The sequence below is a fragment of the Aphelocoma coerulescens genome, chromosome 1, assembly GCF_041296385.1.
Source record: "Aphelocoma coerulescens isolate FSJ_1873_10779 chromosome 1, UR_Acoe_1.0, whole genome shotgun sequence".
In the NCBI taxonomy this organism is placed as follows: domain Eukaryota; kingdom Metazoa; phylum Chordata; class Aves; order Passeriformes; family Corvidae; genus Aphelocoma; species Aphelocoma coerulescens.
Window position 1 is genome coordinate 6,588,356 of NC_091013.1, and position 16,788 is coordinate 6,605,143.

The 16,788-nt window shown below is 40.6% G+C and overlaps 1 protein-coding gene across 1 annotated transcript in view; it reads left to right on the plus strand.

The window, feature by feature from the left end:
• Nucleotides 1-16,788, plus strand: part of EFHC2 (EF-hand domain containing 2) — a 57,528-nt gene that overhangs the window by 2,923 nt on the left and 37,817 nt on the right. Inside the window, exons 2-4 of the mRNA XM_069028319.1 lie at nucleotides 4,788-4,973; nucleotides 9,245-9,395; nucleotides 16,509-16,732. Of these exons, the coding sequence (XP_068884420.1) occupies nucleotides 4,788-4,973; nucleotides 9,245-9,395; nucleotides 16,509-16,732 (561 nt within the window). The remainder of the gene's footprint in view (nucleotides 1-4,787; nucleotides 4,974-9,244; nucleotides 9,396-16,508; nucleotides 16,733-16,788) is intronic.

The window sequence follows — 16,788 nt, forward strand, 5'->3', positions numbered from 1 at the left end:
CCTGGCCATCTTTCCTGAACCCCTTCCACTACCTCCTGCCCCTCAGCCCTGATCCTCCAGATTTCTGTCTCTGTTCACAACCCCCAAACCCAAATTTTCGTGTAGCTGCCCCTCATGGCTGCATTTTTATCCCTTTATCCATCTGTTGTCTTCTCCCAGGCAGTAAGAGCAGGCCAGAATCACAGAATGGTTTGGGCTGGAAGAGACCTTTCAAGGTCATCCAGGCCAATGCCCAGAGCAGAATACTTTCTACTAGATCAGGTTACTTAGGGCAACCTGACTGAATGTTTCCAGGAATGGGGCATCCACCACCTCTCTGGGCAACCTGTCCCAGTGTTTCACCACCCTCATTGTAAAAAATTTCTTCCTTATACCTAGCCCACATCAGCTCTCTTCTAATTTAAAACGATAACCCCTTGTCCTATTGCAAGGCTCTGCTAAAAAGTCTGTCCCCATTATTCTTAAAGTCCCTCTTTAAGTACAGAAAGGCCACAATAAGGTCTCCCTGGAGTCTTCTCTCCTCTGGGCTGAACAACCCTAACTCTCTCTATTAGAGAGGTGCTCCAGCTCCCTGCTAATTTTTGTGGCCCTCCTCTGGACCTGCTCCAATAGATTCATGCCTTTCCTGTGCTGATCCAGGCTATTGGTGTTGATGCACCTTGTTTTGTGATGTTTTTAGAGGGGCACCAGAGTTGCTGGGAACAATGTCTTAGGTTGTTCCTCCTTTGCCAGAACCACTTAACCCCTGAGCAATCCTGAGACCTCTGCAGCAAGCTAGGGATGATAGAAGAGTTGAAAATCAGTCACATGAATTTGACTGGTGCTGTAGTGTGTGTACACTGTAGTGTGACTGGAACAGTCAAAGTGTGTAGCATTTGCATTTATTTCCATCACTTAGTTGAAACAGCCAGGAGACTGTATCAGCAGCCTAGAATAGTTCAGAAATGCCACAGTTCATCCTGATAAAGGATTTGAGCAGGACATCCACAGTGCAGCTGCTGTTCTCAAGTTGGGAATTACAGATGGACACTGGATACAGAACTGGGCTGCCACTGCTGCCATAGCTCCCTGTGGGACTGAGTTAAAAACGTGGCTTCTGGGAGCCCACTGGGGGCTCTCCCATCACTCCAGCAGCTGTGCTGGGAGATTTCCAGCTGTGTTTAGTTCAGCTGGAATGTGCAGCTCCCTGGGGAGTTTGCTGTGACTCTGTATTGCAGAGCAAGATGGAGAGAGCACAATGCAGCTTTCCCCAAGGACTGTAGGGGCTGAGTTTGCAAAGCCAAGGGCTGCAGTCAGAGAACCCTGACCTTTGTATTAGTCACTACTGAGTGGATCCTCAATATTTTTCAGGCACACCGCACAGAAAATGTCCAGCTTTGTCCAGCAGATCCACAGCCTGTTCAGCTGAGCTGCATTAGCACAGCAGACACATTCAAGCTCTTTCTCTGCTCTGTAAAAGATTTCTTTTAGAAGTAATTTAATATCACTGTGGAGGTGGCATGATGTTCTGTCACTACTTTAGGCTGGATGTGGTCTGAGTTCATTAGCTGAAGTGTCCCAAATGTAATTTTTCACTTTTGTGATCCTCTATTATAAGTAATCTTTTTGTTAAACTTTATATTTTTGTTGTTGTTGTTTTGGGTTTTTTTTAAGAAATAGCTGTATAGACTTTTAGAAGAGATTACTTTGTCTATGGATCTAGGTACTTTTTGGGAGAAGGGGATAAGTAATTCTGTGATTAGGAATCTAAAAGAATCTTTTTGTCAAATCCTAAAAAGTTACAAGAATGACCCAAAAGATTCTTAACAGAATTGGAGCTGTTTCATTACATATTTTTCATAGAAAATTTTAAGGATGTTGTGATTTTAGCCGTAAATTCTGGAAATTCCAGCAGGGTCAGACCTGGATTTCTTTGATGAACACCTTGCCATACCGTTGCTGCTAAAACCCAGAAACATATGAACAGCAAATGCTTCTAGAAGAACCTTTGAGGACATGAAAAGCTTTCCTTTGCTCAGGAAAACTGCCACTCTCACTGTGCTGTGCTAACTGTGCCTTTCTCCCTAACTCATGCTTTGGTAATAGAGGGAAAATAATTAAATGCTTGCTGTGCCAGAAAGTGGATCTGGTCTGTAGCACCTTCAGTGTAAATCAGATGTTTCTGCCTAGAAAACCTCCTTTTAAAATTCAGCTTGACTATAGTTATTGTACATTTGAACTGATAAATGCAGAAAGCTGCCTTCCTTTCTGACTTCTCCCCAGCTCTTTCTCAGCTTACAGAGGAACAAAATTATTAAAAAAAGAAATAGAAGAAGAAAGGGCAGTTCAGTAGCACCCACAGGAGAGGGGAGAAACCATCCCAAGTGCAGATGTGTTACAAAGCAGGTGCCAGCCCCTATCAGTGCCTGGCTGTTCGAGATTCCAGGAGAGAACCTGTGCTCGCTTCTTGTGGGAGAGGTGGGATGACCACATGAAGCCCTGCTCCTGATGCCAAAATGTCAGTGCTCACACTGAAGCATGACATTTTATATCACAGCTCACAAAGCTGTGCTGATGTGAAATATTTAATTTTGGGCATTATTCCTGAAAATGTGTCTGGTTTGAGCAATGCTCTGTGGTAGGGGGACCCATGAGCTACTAGTCTGCATACAAACATTTGCTTTTACTGATTTTTTCTTTTATTCAGTAACTCTTGTTCTTGAGTTATATCTTGAGGAGTTCTTTTCTATGTCCCTTGTATTATTCTCTAAATTTTGATACTTTCTGCATGCTCTTTTCTCTATCTTTGTTCAAAACACTGCTTACCTTTTAAGTATCTCCTTTGGGGATGTGCTTCCATAGCTCTGTTGTTTCTGTCCCCACGATGTGAGTCTTATCCCCTTTGCAGTGACTGTTTCAAAGGCTGCTGGCTAGCTCAGCTTTTTTTAACCTAAGCAAGGGTATAGCCATTGATTATCATGGTATTAAAAGGAATGATTTGTAAAAATAGTAAGTATTCCTTTTCATACTGCTGTCCTTGCAAAAGTGGTGTGCAAAAGGATTTTAAGCAAGGTTAAGCTAAAGCAGTGATTGAGCTGTTTGTGTCAGCAGCTCTCTGTCCTGTGCCATTGGATTTGGAGCACCTGGAGGCAGGTGAGCAGTTCAGACGGTGACCCTCATTGTGCAGGAGTTCCTACAGACCAGTGTTGATTGTTCTGTGCCATGAGGCTGGTTCCCTGCCTTTCAGACTCCTGACTCTTTCATACTGGCAGAATGAAATAACTGCTGGAGTACTTGTGGGTTTTGCAGCTTCATGGCTTGCACTTGTTCCCAGAACTGCTCTGCTGGACGTGTGTTACGTTATCTTGGAGCACTTGAATGTTGCCATCATGAAAAAGGATTATTTGTACCATTTTTTGATTTATGATATTAGCTTAGAACTGTCTACACCTTTTGGGGGAGTAGTGGTTTACACATATGCATGTGATGATCAGTGATGCCCAGTGTTCCAAATGGAGTGGGGAGGCAATTTTGTCCTCCTGCTGCTTTACTGACATCCTGCTCTGGTGCTGCTGTGAAAAATTTTGCTGTCCAGAAAAAAATTTTTTTCCTCTACCCAGGACATTTACTGTGCTCACCCATTACATCAGTTCCTCCCACTTCAACCTCATCTTCCCTGATGTTCCCCCAGTCCCAGGCTGAGGGAGGGCACAGCTCTGATGGCCTCTCTCTCCCCTTAATGGGTGTGCCAGGGATGCAGTGGCCCCTCTCTGCTTTCCCAGATAAAGTATTTTGAGGATTTGAGAGGGCAAGAAAGGGAAGAATAGCAAAGTGAGAGGAGCTAACAAGTCAGGATTGCTGCTTATGGAAGGAAATTGAGTTTTCCACTGGCTTTTCCTATTTCCCTGTCCTCTCCTATGAGATTGATATGTGGGGTCGTTAGGGGATTGCTCCCCAAGCCGAGCTCACACCAGCTAACTCTGTTGGAGAGAACTGGCCAGAAAAGCAGGCAGCTCATTAGGAGGGACATTCCCAGAGACAGGAGTGATATTTATGTGAGCCCAGAAGCTTTTCTGTGTCACTTGAAGACTGGCTCTAGCCCCAACCAAGAAATTCGAGTGGGAAAGATTTTTTTTATTTTTGCAGTTGGTTGTTCCTATATTTTTAAGCACTCCATCCTTAATTGCCTGAAAAATTAGTAATAATATAGAGGAATCACCACAGAGACCTTCTTTTGATATACTCCCAGATGGAATTAATGTCTGTCTTTTGATTCAGGTCCAACCTCCCAAAATTCAAGTGTATTCACTAGTACTAGAGGAATTTATTTTGCGCTTGGGGATGCAAGTGTAAATAAGATCTTTGACATGAATAACGAGAGCAGGCTGTTCTCAGTGCTGCTGAACTGTTTCAGTTTGTCCTCTGGAGAGCTGTAGGAAAGGCCTTTCCCCTCTACCTTTTACCACAGTTCTTGGGAGTGACTTGATTTTTTCTGTACCATGTACCTCAATCCTTGTGGCAAGGAAGGAGTGTGGGGGGTAAGTGTCTGGTACCATCCAGTGTCTCAGCCTAGGTAAATTACTGGAATATTACTCCATTTTTGTCTATAAGACTGGCAAATTGACCACTGAAAAATGTCACTTCACTTGCAGCATTCCAGTTGTTACAGCTTTTTAGAGTCTGTATTAAAAGTAAATACAGAGAAACTTCTGCATGATTAATCCTCCTTGCCTAGATGGTTAGCGATTATGGATTTAAAAACAAACACACAGACAATTTTGTCTCCTTTTCTTCTGAACTTTTGACAGATTGGGGGAGAAAAGTTCCACAGATCACAGCACTGTGGTTACAGCAATAATGTTCCTGTGCTGTTTGAGGATAAACATGGAATAGGAGGTGAACTGTTACCTGGTCAGACCCTGAAACCTACGAACAGTGTGTTTCCTGAAGCAACAGGAAGTGATGCTCCCGCTTGGATAGCATTTGATAAGCAGGTATGTAGAAATCCATATACATCTTTTTATTAATGAATAGCTACAATATGACAGAGTATAACAATGAAAATCCGTTAGTCAGATATTTCAGAAGATTATTTTGTGCATGCAGAAAAAGCTTCTAGATAGACAAAAAGAGTGGTAGCGGGTTTTTTTTCATTATAATAATATGTTGGACAATTAATAGAAACATATATCATGCCATACAGAAAGATATAAAACTATTTCTGTATTGGGATACATCTCCTACAGGATGTAATAAAAACAAGGGAGTGGGCAACATATTCCTTTTTTGGGAAAATGATGACAGTAAGGGAATTATTTGATAAGCTGGTAAGGATGAATGTAAGGTAAACCCCAGTTCAGGAGAAAGTGTGCATGGGCACTTGGGAATAAGTAAACTCAGTGGAGTGCTACATGCTTGGGATTCACTCATGCCATCATGCTTGCTCACACACCAGTGTGATTTGTTCATGTGTAATAGAGTATGTCTCATATTGACACAGGAATTTTAAATTAGGTTTTTGGTTTTTTCGTTTTTTTGCAAGAATGTATTGACACCTTTAAAGTTAGAGAGTTACCAAATAACTACAACCTGTGATGACAGGAATTTTGTAGCACATTGTTGTTGCTTTCCATGTTTAAATTTCCATTAAATTCTACTTAGAGATGTTTTATTTCTAAAGCAAAAAGCCTACAATCAGGGAAGGAAAATGATCCAGAAAAAGGAATCACTCAGCAGAGCGCAGAAATGTTGCATGACTAAATGATTACAGTATTTAAATATTGGGAAGAAAGGCAAATCTCATAATTTTTGCTTTAAAAGAGAAGCCATGCAGGTAATTGCAGTACAATTACACATTCATCTTTGGCAGACCAGAACTACAACAAGAAAATGTAAGGCTTGAACAGATCAAGTGCCTTTGGTTGGCTTCGCCACTGAGATCCCTGGTAGTGCTTGCACAGCAATGTGCTCGAGTATGAACTGGTCCAGTGTGCCCAGGTGTTAAGGCTTCAGCCAGACCTGGACTTGTTTTTCCTACTCCCTTCTTGGAACAAGGAGGGGTGTATTGGCTTCTCAGGGTCCTGTGTAAATTAGCAGGCCTTGGATCCACGTTTATGGAATCAAGGGGTTCAGTAGGAGGCAGAGGGACCTTCCACTGGCCTTGGCTGGTGAGAGGAGCTTGCTGGCCTTTGGCCATTCCTGATCTAATCAATGTGTGCCTCCACAGGGCCATCCAGGACAGGAGTTTGCAGGTTCAGAATTGGCCTCTGGAGGGCTCACGTGTTTGTATTAATGGCAGGTTGTTACAGGGTACTTACTATCCAACTAATTTAGCTTCCCCAGTTAAGAGCCTGGAATGCAGCTCTGTCCTCCAGTGCTGCAGTTTGGAGCTCAACAGAATGGACTTAATGAAAAATGGTTTGAGTAGGTATTTGTCTTTTGAAATGTAAGCTGCTTTCTTACCACTTTGGCTTCTAACTTCCAACAGTACCATAGTAATTGGAAGGACAGGCATAAAACTTCATTTTTAAGTAGGCTGAGAAGTAGTTTTTGCCATTTTATTTGCCTAATAGGAAGCAGGTGTAAATTCAATTTCTTCTACGATTAAGTACACACACAAGGCCTCCTGGGCTTGAAATGATGTTTGTGATTTGACCACCACATGTGCCAGGGAAACTTTGTGGCACTTTGCAAAGTGCCACTGAGTTTACTCAATACTTGTTAGTTTTGGTTTTCATAATTTTTTAAGGAGTGGGGATGCAAACTTTGTAGTTCTGTACTGCAGATGAGACTCAAGTTAGGAAGTGTCACATTTTGAGTATTTTTAAGACGAACTTTGCTTCAAAATGAAAAGTAATTAATCTGCATTTCTTTTCCTTCCCCTCCTCGTGCTTCCTGAATCATCTGCTTTCGTCTGCAAAATTGCATTTGGTTGCTGCAAATATTTCAGTCACACACTAACATGTTGATAAAGGTATAAAGAGAATAAAGTGTGAATGCAAAAGAACCCACACAAACTCCTCAAATGGAATAAACCAGGGCCTAGGTGGATGCTCTGAGAAAGAAATAAATCCAGTGTATTAAGGATTGTGCTTGGAGTTCTGTGCAAACAGACTGCTTTGCCAGGCTGGTGTCCCATGAGATGACTGTTCTCAGAAGAGATCATTGACAAAATTAAGAACAATTAGTAATGAAACAGAGCTCTTGAACAGTATGTTCATCAAATGTCCCTATTTTAGTGGGACTGGCAGAGTAGGGACAAGAGAGCACAGAAGTTTCCATGTTTCCAGTGATTTCATGTCTCAGCAGCAGCTGAGTGAGGAATGAAATTCTGATCCTTGTCAGTTGAAGCCCAGGATGTTCAGACTGGAATACAGTGGTTCCACCATAGTACCTTTTAAGTCCCCTGGAGTGTTCAAGAGATTTATAAAGGGTTCCTGGTCATTCCAGAACAGTAGCTGGAGGCCAGGAAGGATCATTTGGTCACCAAAAATGGCACTCTACACCAGTGTTTAGACAAAGGGAAAGAGGAAGAGATGTTGAAGGTTGATAGAGTCTGTGTTGCCTCTGTTGTGTGTCAGATGTTTTGTCCAGTGTTTTTGTGTTTGATGCATGAAACAGTGAAATCCACAGTTAAAACATATGGACAAGTATTAATTTTTAAATTTATTTTCAAGTCTGTACATTGTTCAGAAACTTGCATGTTATACTAATTAAACAAACCATAACTGAGTTTTCTAGATTCCTTTGTGTGAAAAATCTAATGCCACCAGGTTTAACAGGTAATGGTTATGTCATTTGGTTTTGTAATTTAAATTTTATTTCTCTAGTGGCAGAGGATCACAGTGCAGGAGAGTTGATGCCAAAAATGTGTCTGTCATACTGTTCAATGGTTGCTGAAAATCCGTGGGATCTGAGCCTTTGAAATAATTTCTGAAAACAGAATTATTCTCATCTTGTGCTTAACCTGCCTGAGAGAAGGGAATGTGGCTGAGAAGTGTGAGCAGGACACAGGGTGGCTGTTTGTGTGTGCTCCTGGGCAAGCTGCTACTTCTCTCTCCCCAGATGTAGAAAAGGAGGTTGTTCTTGTCTGTGAGGTGTTATAAAATCTCTGTCATCAGCACTCATGGAAGCACTTTGAGATTCCCGAAGGCACGTGCAAAAGGAGCGCAGACTATTAACCAGTGTGTTCTGTCATGTAGGGAACTCAGGCAGCTTACTAGATTTCAAACATTTACAACTCATGGTCTGTTAGATGATTGTTCAAACATAGGGAACAGCTAAATTGCCTTTTTTTCAATCCTTCATGTTGTCTGATGAATCAAGAGTAAAGGTAATTGAATTTATTAAATATAACCAGTGTGGAAAATAAAGCATAAATTAACACTGATTTGACCCAACTGAGTTAGGGGGGACAGGATAGAAACCTGTTTTAACTAATGCCTTCCTGCACATACTTACCACAGCGAGCATCCTGCTAGATAATGCACTAGGAAGTAGATACATCTTGCATATTCCCTTAACATTGATGTTGGTGGTTAAAAAATGATAAAAAAAGAGGTGCAAAATTTGTGTAATGGTGCCTGAATTTGAGCTGGGATCTCCAGGTATGAGGGCCACTGAGCACCTCCCCTGTGAATGTGGATTTTTTTGCATTATTGCTATTACAAGAGACGCTGAAGAGCAGTTGCTACACTCTCTGAGATTTCCCTGCTCACTGAATTGCAGAACCAGGTAAGTTTTGAAATGCCAATATTGCACAGCTGTAAATGCCTCCTGAAAAATGTCATTTCTGTCTGATAGTCTTCAGTACCATTCATTTGAATGCTTGCAGGATCTGCTTAAAAAGAACTCCTTCCACTTACCTTGATGGTAAAGCCACTGCTGTCATCATGCACTGTATTTTCTAGTAATTCATGGAATAGCAGTCTAAAATTTGCTTCAGTACCTAGGCAGCTCATTGTGTTATCAGAAATGCTTTGTTTGGAAGATTTTCCAAGCAACCTGCTGATAGTTTTGTATTTGATTTATTTCTTTGCTTTAGAGTTCCATCTCTGCTTAGATGTTGTGATAATAAAAATGCCAAGCAAAGAATTCTAAATTTATGTGCTTTAATGTGGATTTCTGTTCTTACATTTCTGAGAAATAAATCTACCTCCTGAAATCCATACGTTTAGTTACTTACAACCTATACAAGTTTATTTGATGTATTTTTCAAAAGTGTTGGAGATTTTGCTGGTTTATATTTCTTTATTGTTTTTAATAGGCGTTGAATTTTGATGCCTATTTTGAAGAAGAAGTGACTGAAAAAAATCAAGAGATGTATAGAATCAGACACTGTAAAATATATTTCTACCTTGAAGATGATACAATTCAAGTGACTGAGCCCATAGTGAAAAATAGTGGCATAAATCAAGGTATCTGCTTTTATTGACACCCTTTTTTCTCCCCTTTATATTTTCCTTCAGTACAGTCTTAGTCCATTCCAAAGGATACGTAATGTGAGTTCTTATAGCTAAAATGGGATGTAAATGCACAGCTGTAATTGTCTTTCCTTGTTACAGATCATTATGTGAACTTTTTTATTGTCTTAGTTTCTCAAGATACAGGTTTTGTAAGGCTGAATCTTCTCCCTCACTCAAACATACAATTTTTTCTCTAATATAGTAGTTTGAAATCATATGGTAGTAAGGACTTTGTCAGTGTTGTGTCAGTCCTGCAAAAGCAATTTGTGTTCTAGATCTCCATTGCTGAGCCTGGCTCCTCCCATCTTGGCACTGACAGGGAGTTCTGTAGCAGCAGCTCTGTAATTGTTCACGAGCTACTGCAGTGTCTCTGCCATTATTGAAGGCAAGAGTCTTTTGTGCCTCTGGCTTTTGGTTCTTTTATGATTAAAGTGCCCGTGGAACAGTGATTCTTCCTTGATGCCTCTTAAGTTAGGAAGCTGTCTTGCCTCAGTGTCACATTCATGCACTGGGAGCAGCCTGAGGACTTCAGGAGGAGGGTTTACTGAGCTGATTTACTGGGGTATTATTGGACTTGGTTTATGTTAAGAAAATGTGATCTAGCGGTCAACATCCTGTTGCAGAAGGGGAACACAGCTGCTGCTTCTTGGTGTTTATGGGCCACTGCCAGAATTAAAAGTTTTCAAGGGATATAATCCAGAGAAGCAGGATGTCTTGGGATGACTACACCTCCCAGTCCCCAAAGATGTTTTGTACATTTTATACATTCTTAGCACAGCGATTTTCAAAAATAAGTTAACCATTTCACTACCCTATTTTTTTCCCAGATCAGCAGATGCTATCAATTTCTCTGTCTACAGAATAAGATAATATTTAAAGGTGTTACATGCATCATTATTGTTAGGACTTGGGTAAAATGGCTTGTGAACCTCTTCTTAAACTGGTACTTCAGCTGCTGCTGTCCTGGTGTTGAGTAGCTCTTGCCAGATTTTTTGTAGGTTCATCAGCAGGGACTGATTTTGAATGCAATGAACCCTTGTCCTACTCCTACCCGGGAAAGTGCTTTTTCATGTAAGAAAAAGCATGTTGGAGCTCTTTCCCTTAGCCCCTCCCTGAACCCATATGTAAGAGGTGGGAGACATCATCAGGTTTAGGTTTTCCTCGTGTCCCCCAAGAGTGGGAGCAGCTACTTCTGGGGTTTGTGGCTTAGAGCAAATGTCCACTGACAAAGGAAGTACAGAGAGTCAGAGGTGATGCCTTTGAGAGAGAAGGTGGAAGCCAGATTCTTTAGAGCAGGATAAAGCAAATTCAAAGCTGATTCCTTTGAAGAAGTTATTTTCATTGTTTTTGTACTAGGGGTTGTACAGGCTGCATCTTCAGCCCTGATGTTCCTGGCAGTTCTAGACCTGTTCCTTTGGTGAGAGGAAGGCTACAATTTCCCCATTTCCTTGGTTGCATCTTGTGTTAGTGATTGTTAGAGTCACCTTTGATACTGAACCTAAAAATAACTGAATGGTATTAAAGAGAAACAAGAATTTTCTCAGTCTTCCATGCAAGGATGTTTTGAAAACCTCTATGAGATTGTCTGAGTACTTCATATGGGATAAATTTATGTATGCAACATATTTAACTAATGGATTAAAAATAAATGTTCCAGGATCTCCAAAGTGCACTTAAATGATTTGTCTCTGGTACTTGGGCTGGTAAGGAAGCTCTATGTATTGGTTATGTTTAGGAAGAAAGAAAAACTGTAGATTGAAAGGTCCAAGGACTATTTGGAATGTGTTTGGGCTTCACAGTTGATGCATAGATATGGGGCCTATACTTTACTGTAAACATCTATATAAATATTCTTGTTGTCCTAAAGGTTAGTATGATGTAGAGTGAAAGAGGTGATGGAGATGCCTATCAGAGGATTTTCTACTCACATGCACTTGGGGATTGGCTTCATGCTCCATAACTGAAGACCAATGACAAAGTTATTATGTTGAAGGCTCTAAATATTTGTTGCTGAATACATGCAAAAGAATGTTTCTTAAAGAAAATATACTAAATCATTAACTACTGTACCTTACCATTTTCAATAAAGAATTGTCCTATTTCCTCTTTTATTGTAATTCTATCTATCTGTCTATCTTACATTGTTCAAATTTTTTATCCTGACTGGGAGTTTTTAAGCCCAAGAGCAACTGTCTGCATTGTGAATCTGGTAAACTTAAGCACAAAGGAATGAAAATCTTACCCATGATCATAGAGAAAAGGTCATAACAGGGTGAGGAGCTGAACTGAACCGAAGTTCAGGATCTTGAGTGTTATGCTGCTCTCTGCACGTCTGCTGAGGTACAACTTTTCAGTTAATTAAAATTCCAGAGAATTGTAGAGGAGAGGTCAGCTGTAGGAGAGCTTGGGGTACTAAAAGACAAACTGCACTGAACAAAGAGCACAGGTGTGGGGATGTGCGTGAAGAAAAAGGTGTGGGGACATCAGGAGCAGGATGGGCTTGGTCTGTATGAAGAATTGGAGAGTTGCAGTGGCAGGAAAGGGGTTGTGTAAAGGAGGAACAGCAAAATCCAGTGATGGATAAAGTAGAATTGAACTGTTGAAGGCAGAAGGTGGTGGTGACTTTAACTTGGATGTTTGCCCTGTCAAAAAAGATGTAAACCAGACAGCTGGGATGGCTGTTTTCAGGAGGCTTCTTGGAGAGAAGGTAGAGCTGTGACAGGGTAGATCAAAGATAGATCTTGTCTTGGCTGGTTAATGCCTTGAGGCCATGGGTTTGCCAGTGCTTGTGCCATAACCCACAAATGAGACTTTGATGGTCTGAATGGGTGTCCCTGGGAGTGGTGGATTGGAGAAATGCAGTAGTTTCCCATTGTACTCTTGTAGTGCTTTTGGCTTTGCAGAAAGAAATTTGGAGATGCTTACAGACTGCAAGAAGATCTGGTGAAGAACAGTGGTCAAAGAAGTTAAACGAATTTCTAAGTTCAATTATGATTTTACAAAACTAAAACAAATTGGTTTCAGAGAAAAAAAAGCCAGAAAATGTGCTTTTACCATTGATCAAAATCTCAGAGCAGCAAAATAAATGATCTGTGGGAAATGTTTCAGTGACTTTAAAAACTGCTTTATGGAATTGGCTGCTGTACTTGGACATGCATTTGGTCTTACAAGGTTGCTACTAAATAATTGAAATTTAAACTTCATTTAATTCTGGATACTGCCTTGCTATTTGGAAAATATTAGAAACATTAGAAGAAATCTATACTGAGGAGGGAATGCAGAGACCTTGAACTTGAGAAACCAGAATCAGAGCAAGAAACAGCAGGACAATCACAGTGCACAAGGCCCAAGGAAAGATAAGGAGAGAAGGACGGTAAACTTAACCACATAAAAAACTGCAAATGCTTCTTCCCCTGCCAGAATGATAATTACTCTTTCAGTATAAAAAAAAAATTCTCCCATGGAGAGCCAGGCTAGATATGGCACTTGCAAGTGTTTCGTACATTTAATTCCCAGTTAACAGGACTGTGGCTGGCTGATACTGTCTTATCAAAAGGTCATTTCTGTTCCCATGGGGTTGACTGCAGCTTCCAGTGCAATCCAGAGCCTGCAAGCCAGAGCAGAGTGGAGCAGCTGGCTGGTTTCCCCAAGGTCAGCCAGCTGAAAAAGAGAGTGGAGCTGCCTCCTGGCTGGGTTCCCAAGGCCGGCTGGCTGAAGAGGAAAGTACAAGTGGGAAAGTGAAGTTGCATCAGCTCCTCCAATATAACAGATTATCTAAGAGTTTAAGCCTCCCCCGAGGCCTTGAAATAATTGTGATTTTGCCATATTTGACGGTGGCCAAATCATGACCTTGCTATGTTCTGAGAAGGGTGAATAAGTGAACGTAAGAAGCCTCCTTGTTTATTGGGATGAACTGCAGGAATAATAGTGGTGGCTTCTCCTACTTCCTGTGCAAACAAAGTGTGTACAAACTCCAGGTATTACTCATTCCTCTCCTCTGTCTGATGCACTCTTGAGCTGTGCAGAGTCAGAGAGCTGTGCTGAGGAAACTCTGGATACCATTTAAGTTCTTCTGCAGAGCAGAGAAGCAGCAGAGACCAAATCATTTGCTGCCCAGCTTCATTGTCAAAAGGCCTTCAGAACTAGTGAGATCTCCTAAGCATCTTCTGGCATTGCCACATAATCTGAAGCCCCAAGAGAAAAGAAGGAATGCTACAAATTATGGTGTGGGAACTCAGTGCTACCACCACTGTCAGAGAAAAGCAGTACCTCAACTCCCTTTCCAAGAGCAGGGTAGAGCAGAGCTTTAGTCTGACCAGATGCAAGTATTTAAATCAATGCTTGGTGGTGCGGTAGAATGTCCTGCTCAATAAACTGACAACCAAAGAACCATCAGGAATAGTAATCCATCCTGAGCAACCTGAAAACTGCATGTCCAGATGCTCCTTTAACAGTTTGCAACAAATTTCTAGATGAAATTTATTATTTTCCAGAAGGAAGAAAAATTTAAAAAATGATGAGACCTAACCTCAGCTGATCAGGTTTTATTAAATTTCGAATTCAACACTATGAAATGTACCCTCTACAGGTGTACATCAGGCACAGTGATACCTAATAAAAGAGAAGGATTGCTAGAGATATTATCTTTACAAGACATTTTCCATTAGGAAAGAAATCTTTCTCCCTCAGAACAAAACGGGTATGTGTGTTTCACCCTTAAAAGTGATATGAAAAACAAGCTGAGGCTTATTCACCAAATCTGAGGTCAATATACCCTCCAAAACCACCTCATATTAGAAAATTATCAACCATTATATTTTAATTGAAGTAATAATTCAACAGGATTTGCATGCTCTGACTTGATTGACCTAGGGATTAGCCAAAATCAGGTAAAATATTTTCAAGTATGTGGTTTTGTTAAAGCTAATGCAATGCAGTTTTGCATAATTTAAAATATGCTACTTCCCACATTTTCTAACATCTTTAATGAGGATACATGCTAAATAGGTGCATAATATGCTTAAGCAGATAGAGGTTAAAGTTTATTTTACAATCACAGGTCAGTAACCAGAATGTTGGATTTGGTACATGTGAAACATCAGGATGATGAGTGGGTCTTAAATAATTATTTTAATGGGAACATAAAGTAAATCTGCTTTGTTGCTTTATTCCTCTGAAAAATTAAGGATATGTTTTCATAGAATTAGAATTTAACAAACAACTCTGATAATGTAGTAAAGAAAGGTATTTCATACAAATTATTCCATAATATTGAACAATGAAGAACAATAAAGAATTTCCATGGACTAACCTAGGAATAAGGCCCTTCAAACACCAGACAAAACACACAGTGGTATCTTTCTCCCTTCTGCTCTGCCTCTTTATCCCCTCTCTCCCCAGGCTCCCCTCCACCCTCACCTACTTCCAAAACAAGGTAGCAGTGCTGGAAAATCATCAAATGGGATTTAATGAGAAACCACAGCAGATACACAGCTGAGTGCACTGGAAAGAGATCCAGTGAGCAATAATGAGATAGACCTTTCAGCTAATTGTGCCTAATAATCCATTAGTCTAGGAGTAGGTTGGTGCTGGAACTATTTTTAGTTTGGGAATTTTTGCATCTTTACTGTATTTGTTTTTAAGTTGCAACACTTTTAAAAATTCCTGTAATTCCAAAGTCATGGGGAACCTATGGTGGCGAGTAATTATTGTAATATTATGGGTTGGTGGTTCCTATCTGGTCTTAGCCAGTGGGCATGCACATTGTAAAGCTGGTGTACAGAGGTGTCTGGGTTGGTAAACAGAGCAAAGAGCCTGAGGTGGAACACTGGACCATCTTTTTATTTTCTGCAGGGTATTTTAACACAACTATATTGAGGTATGCATGTGGCAAAAGTATTGTCCTTCTTGTTCTCTCAAAATGTTGGAAGAAAGATTTTAGTCCCATCTGTACTGATCTGCTATTCTTTGAAAACCCAGAACGAATTGGAGCTGGTCATACATGAGCTGCATACCTGTCTTTAATGTATGTATTACAAATTTGGGTAACCTACTAGGGCTGCAGCTTTGAAGTTGATTCTAAAATTCTTGTAAGTTATTTCTAAAATATTTGTGGTATCCCTAAATCACTGAAGTTGGAAGGGATACCTCAAGATTCTCTAGTCCACGCCCCTGCCCCAAGCAGAATCAGCTGGAGCCAGATGCCCAGGGCCATGTCCTGTTGGGTTTCAAGTATCTCTGAGAATGGAGACTTTGCAACCCTTTTGGAGAGCCTGTTCCAGTGTTTGATCACCCTCACAGTAAAAACGTGGGTTTGTGTGCTCAGATGGAAATTTGTATCTTTTAATTTGCTCTCATCCTGTCAATGGGCACCATGGAGAAGAGCCTGGCTCCATCTTTTTCATTCCCTCCCATCAGGTATTTGTAAACTTTGATAGATTTTCCCCACCTCGAGTCATCTCTGTCCCAGGCTGAACAGATCCAGCTCTCAACATTTCCTCACATGAAAGACTGAAAGATGTTCCAGTCTCTTGCTCACAGCTAATGAGTACTTTTGAAGCATCACCCAATTCATCAATGTATTTGAGAGTTTTCAGCTGATTGGCCAATAGAAATTTATTTGTCTTTTAATGTCTTTTACTCTTTAAAATGTGATCAAATTCAATGCTGTCAAGATAACAGTTTTTTCATTTACAGACTATGAATAAGAAAATTTAAGTGTGTGATTACTTTATCAAAGTTAAAATATCTCGCTTTTTTTCTCCTCTCTTCTCTCTTTTGCTTTTGGATAATGTTCCTGTTAGACTGTGGGTTGCAAGGTCCTGGCTCTGTATTTTTGAGATGGATTCTTTACTTCAGACCAGCAATCAGCCCAGCTCACCTCTCTTGTCTCTATTTTCCATGTGCTCCTTAAGGAAGCTCAGTTCAATGTCCCTGCCTCCATGCTTGACAAGTCCCACTTCCTTTCCTTGCTAGGGCAGTTTATTTTCTCTGAACTTAGTTCTATAGGGATCCTTAGAGCAAAATTATTATTTACTCCATTAATTTATTCTAACTGTTTTACAGGAACTATTGTCCGACGGCATCAGATTCCACTTCCACCTCCTCATGAGGATCAGTTCTATACTATACATCATTTCAATATCAACACAGAAGTAACCTTTTATGGCCGAAAATATAAGATTATAGATTGTGACCTGTACACAAAAAACTTCCTGAGGAAGATAGGAATCAGAGTAAATCCTCCTGCAAGCCGTCCGGATGACCCATACACCGCAGAGCGGCAAAAGGTCAGGGGAGGCAGCAGCAGTGAAAACTTGATTTGAATAAAACTTGGTTTGAATGC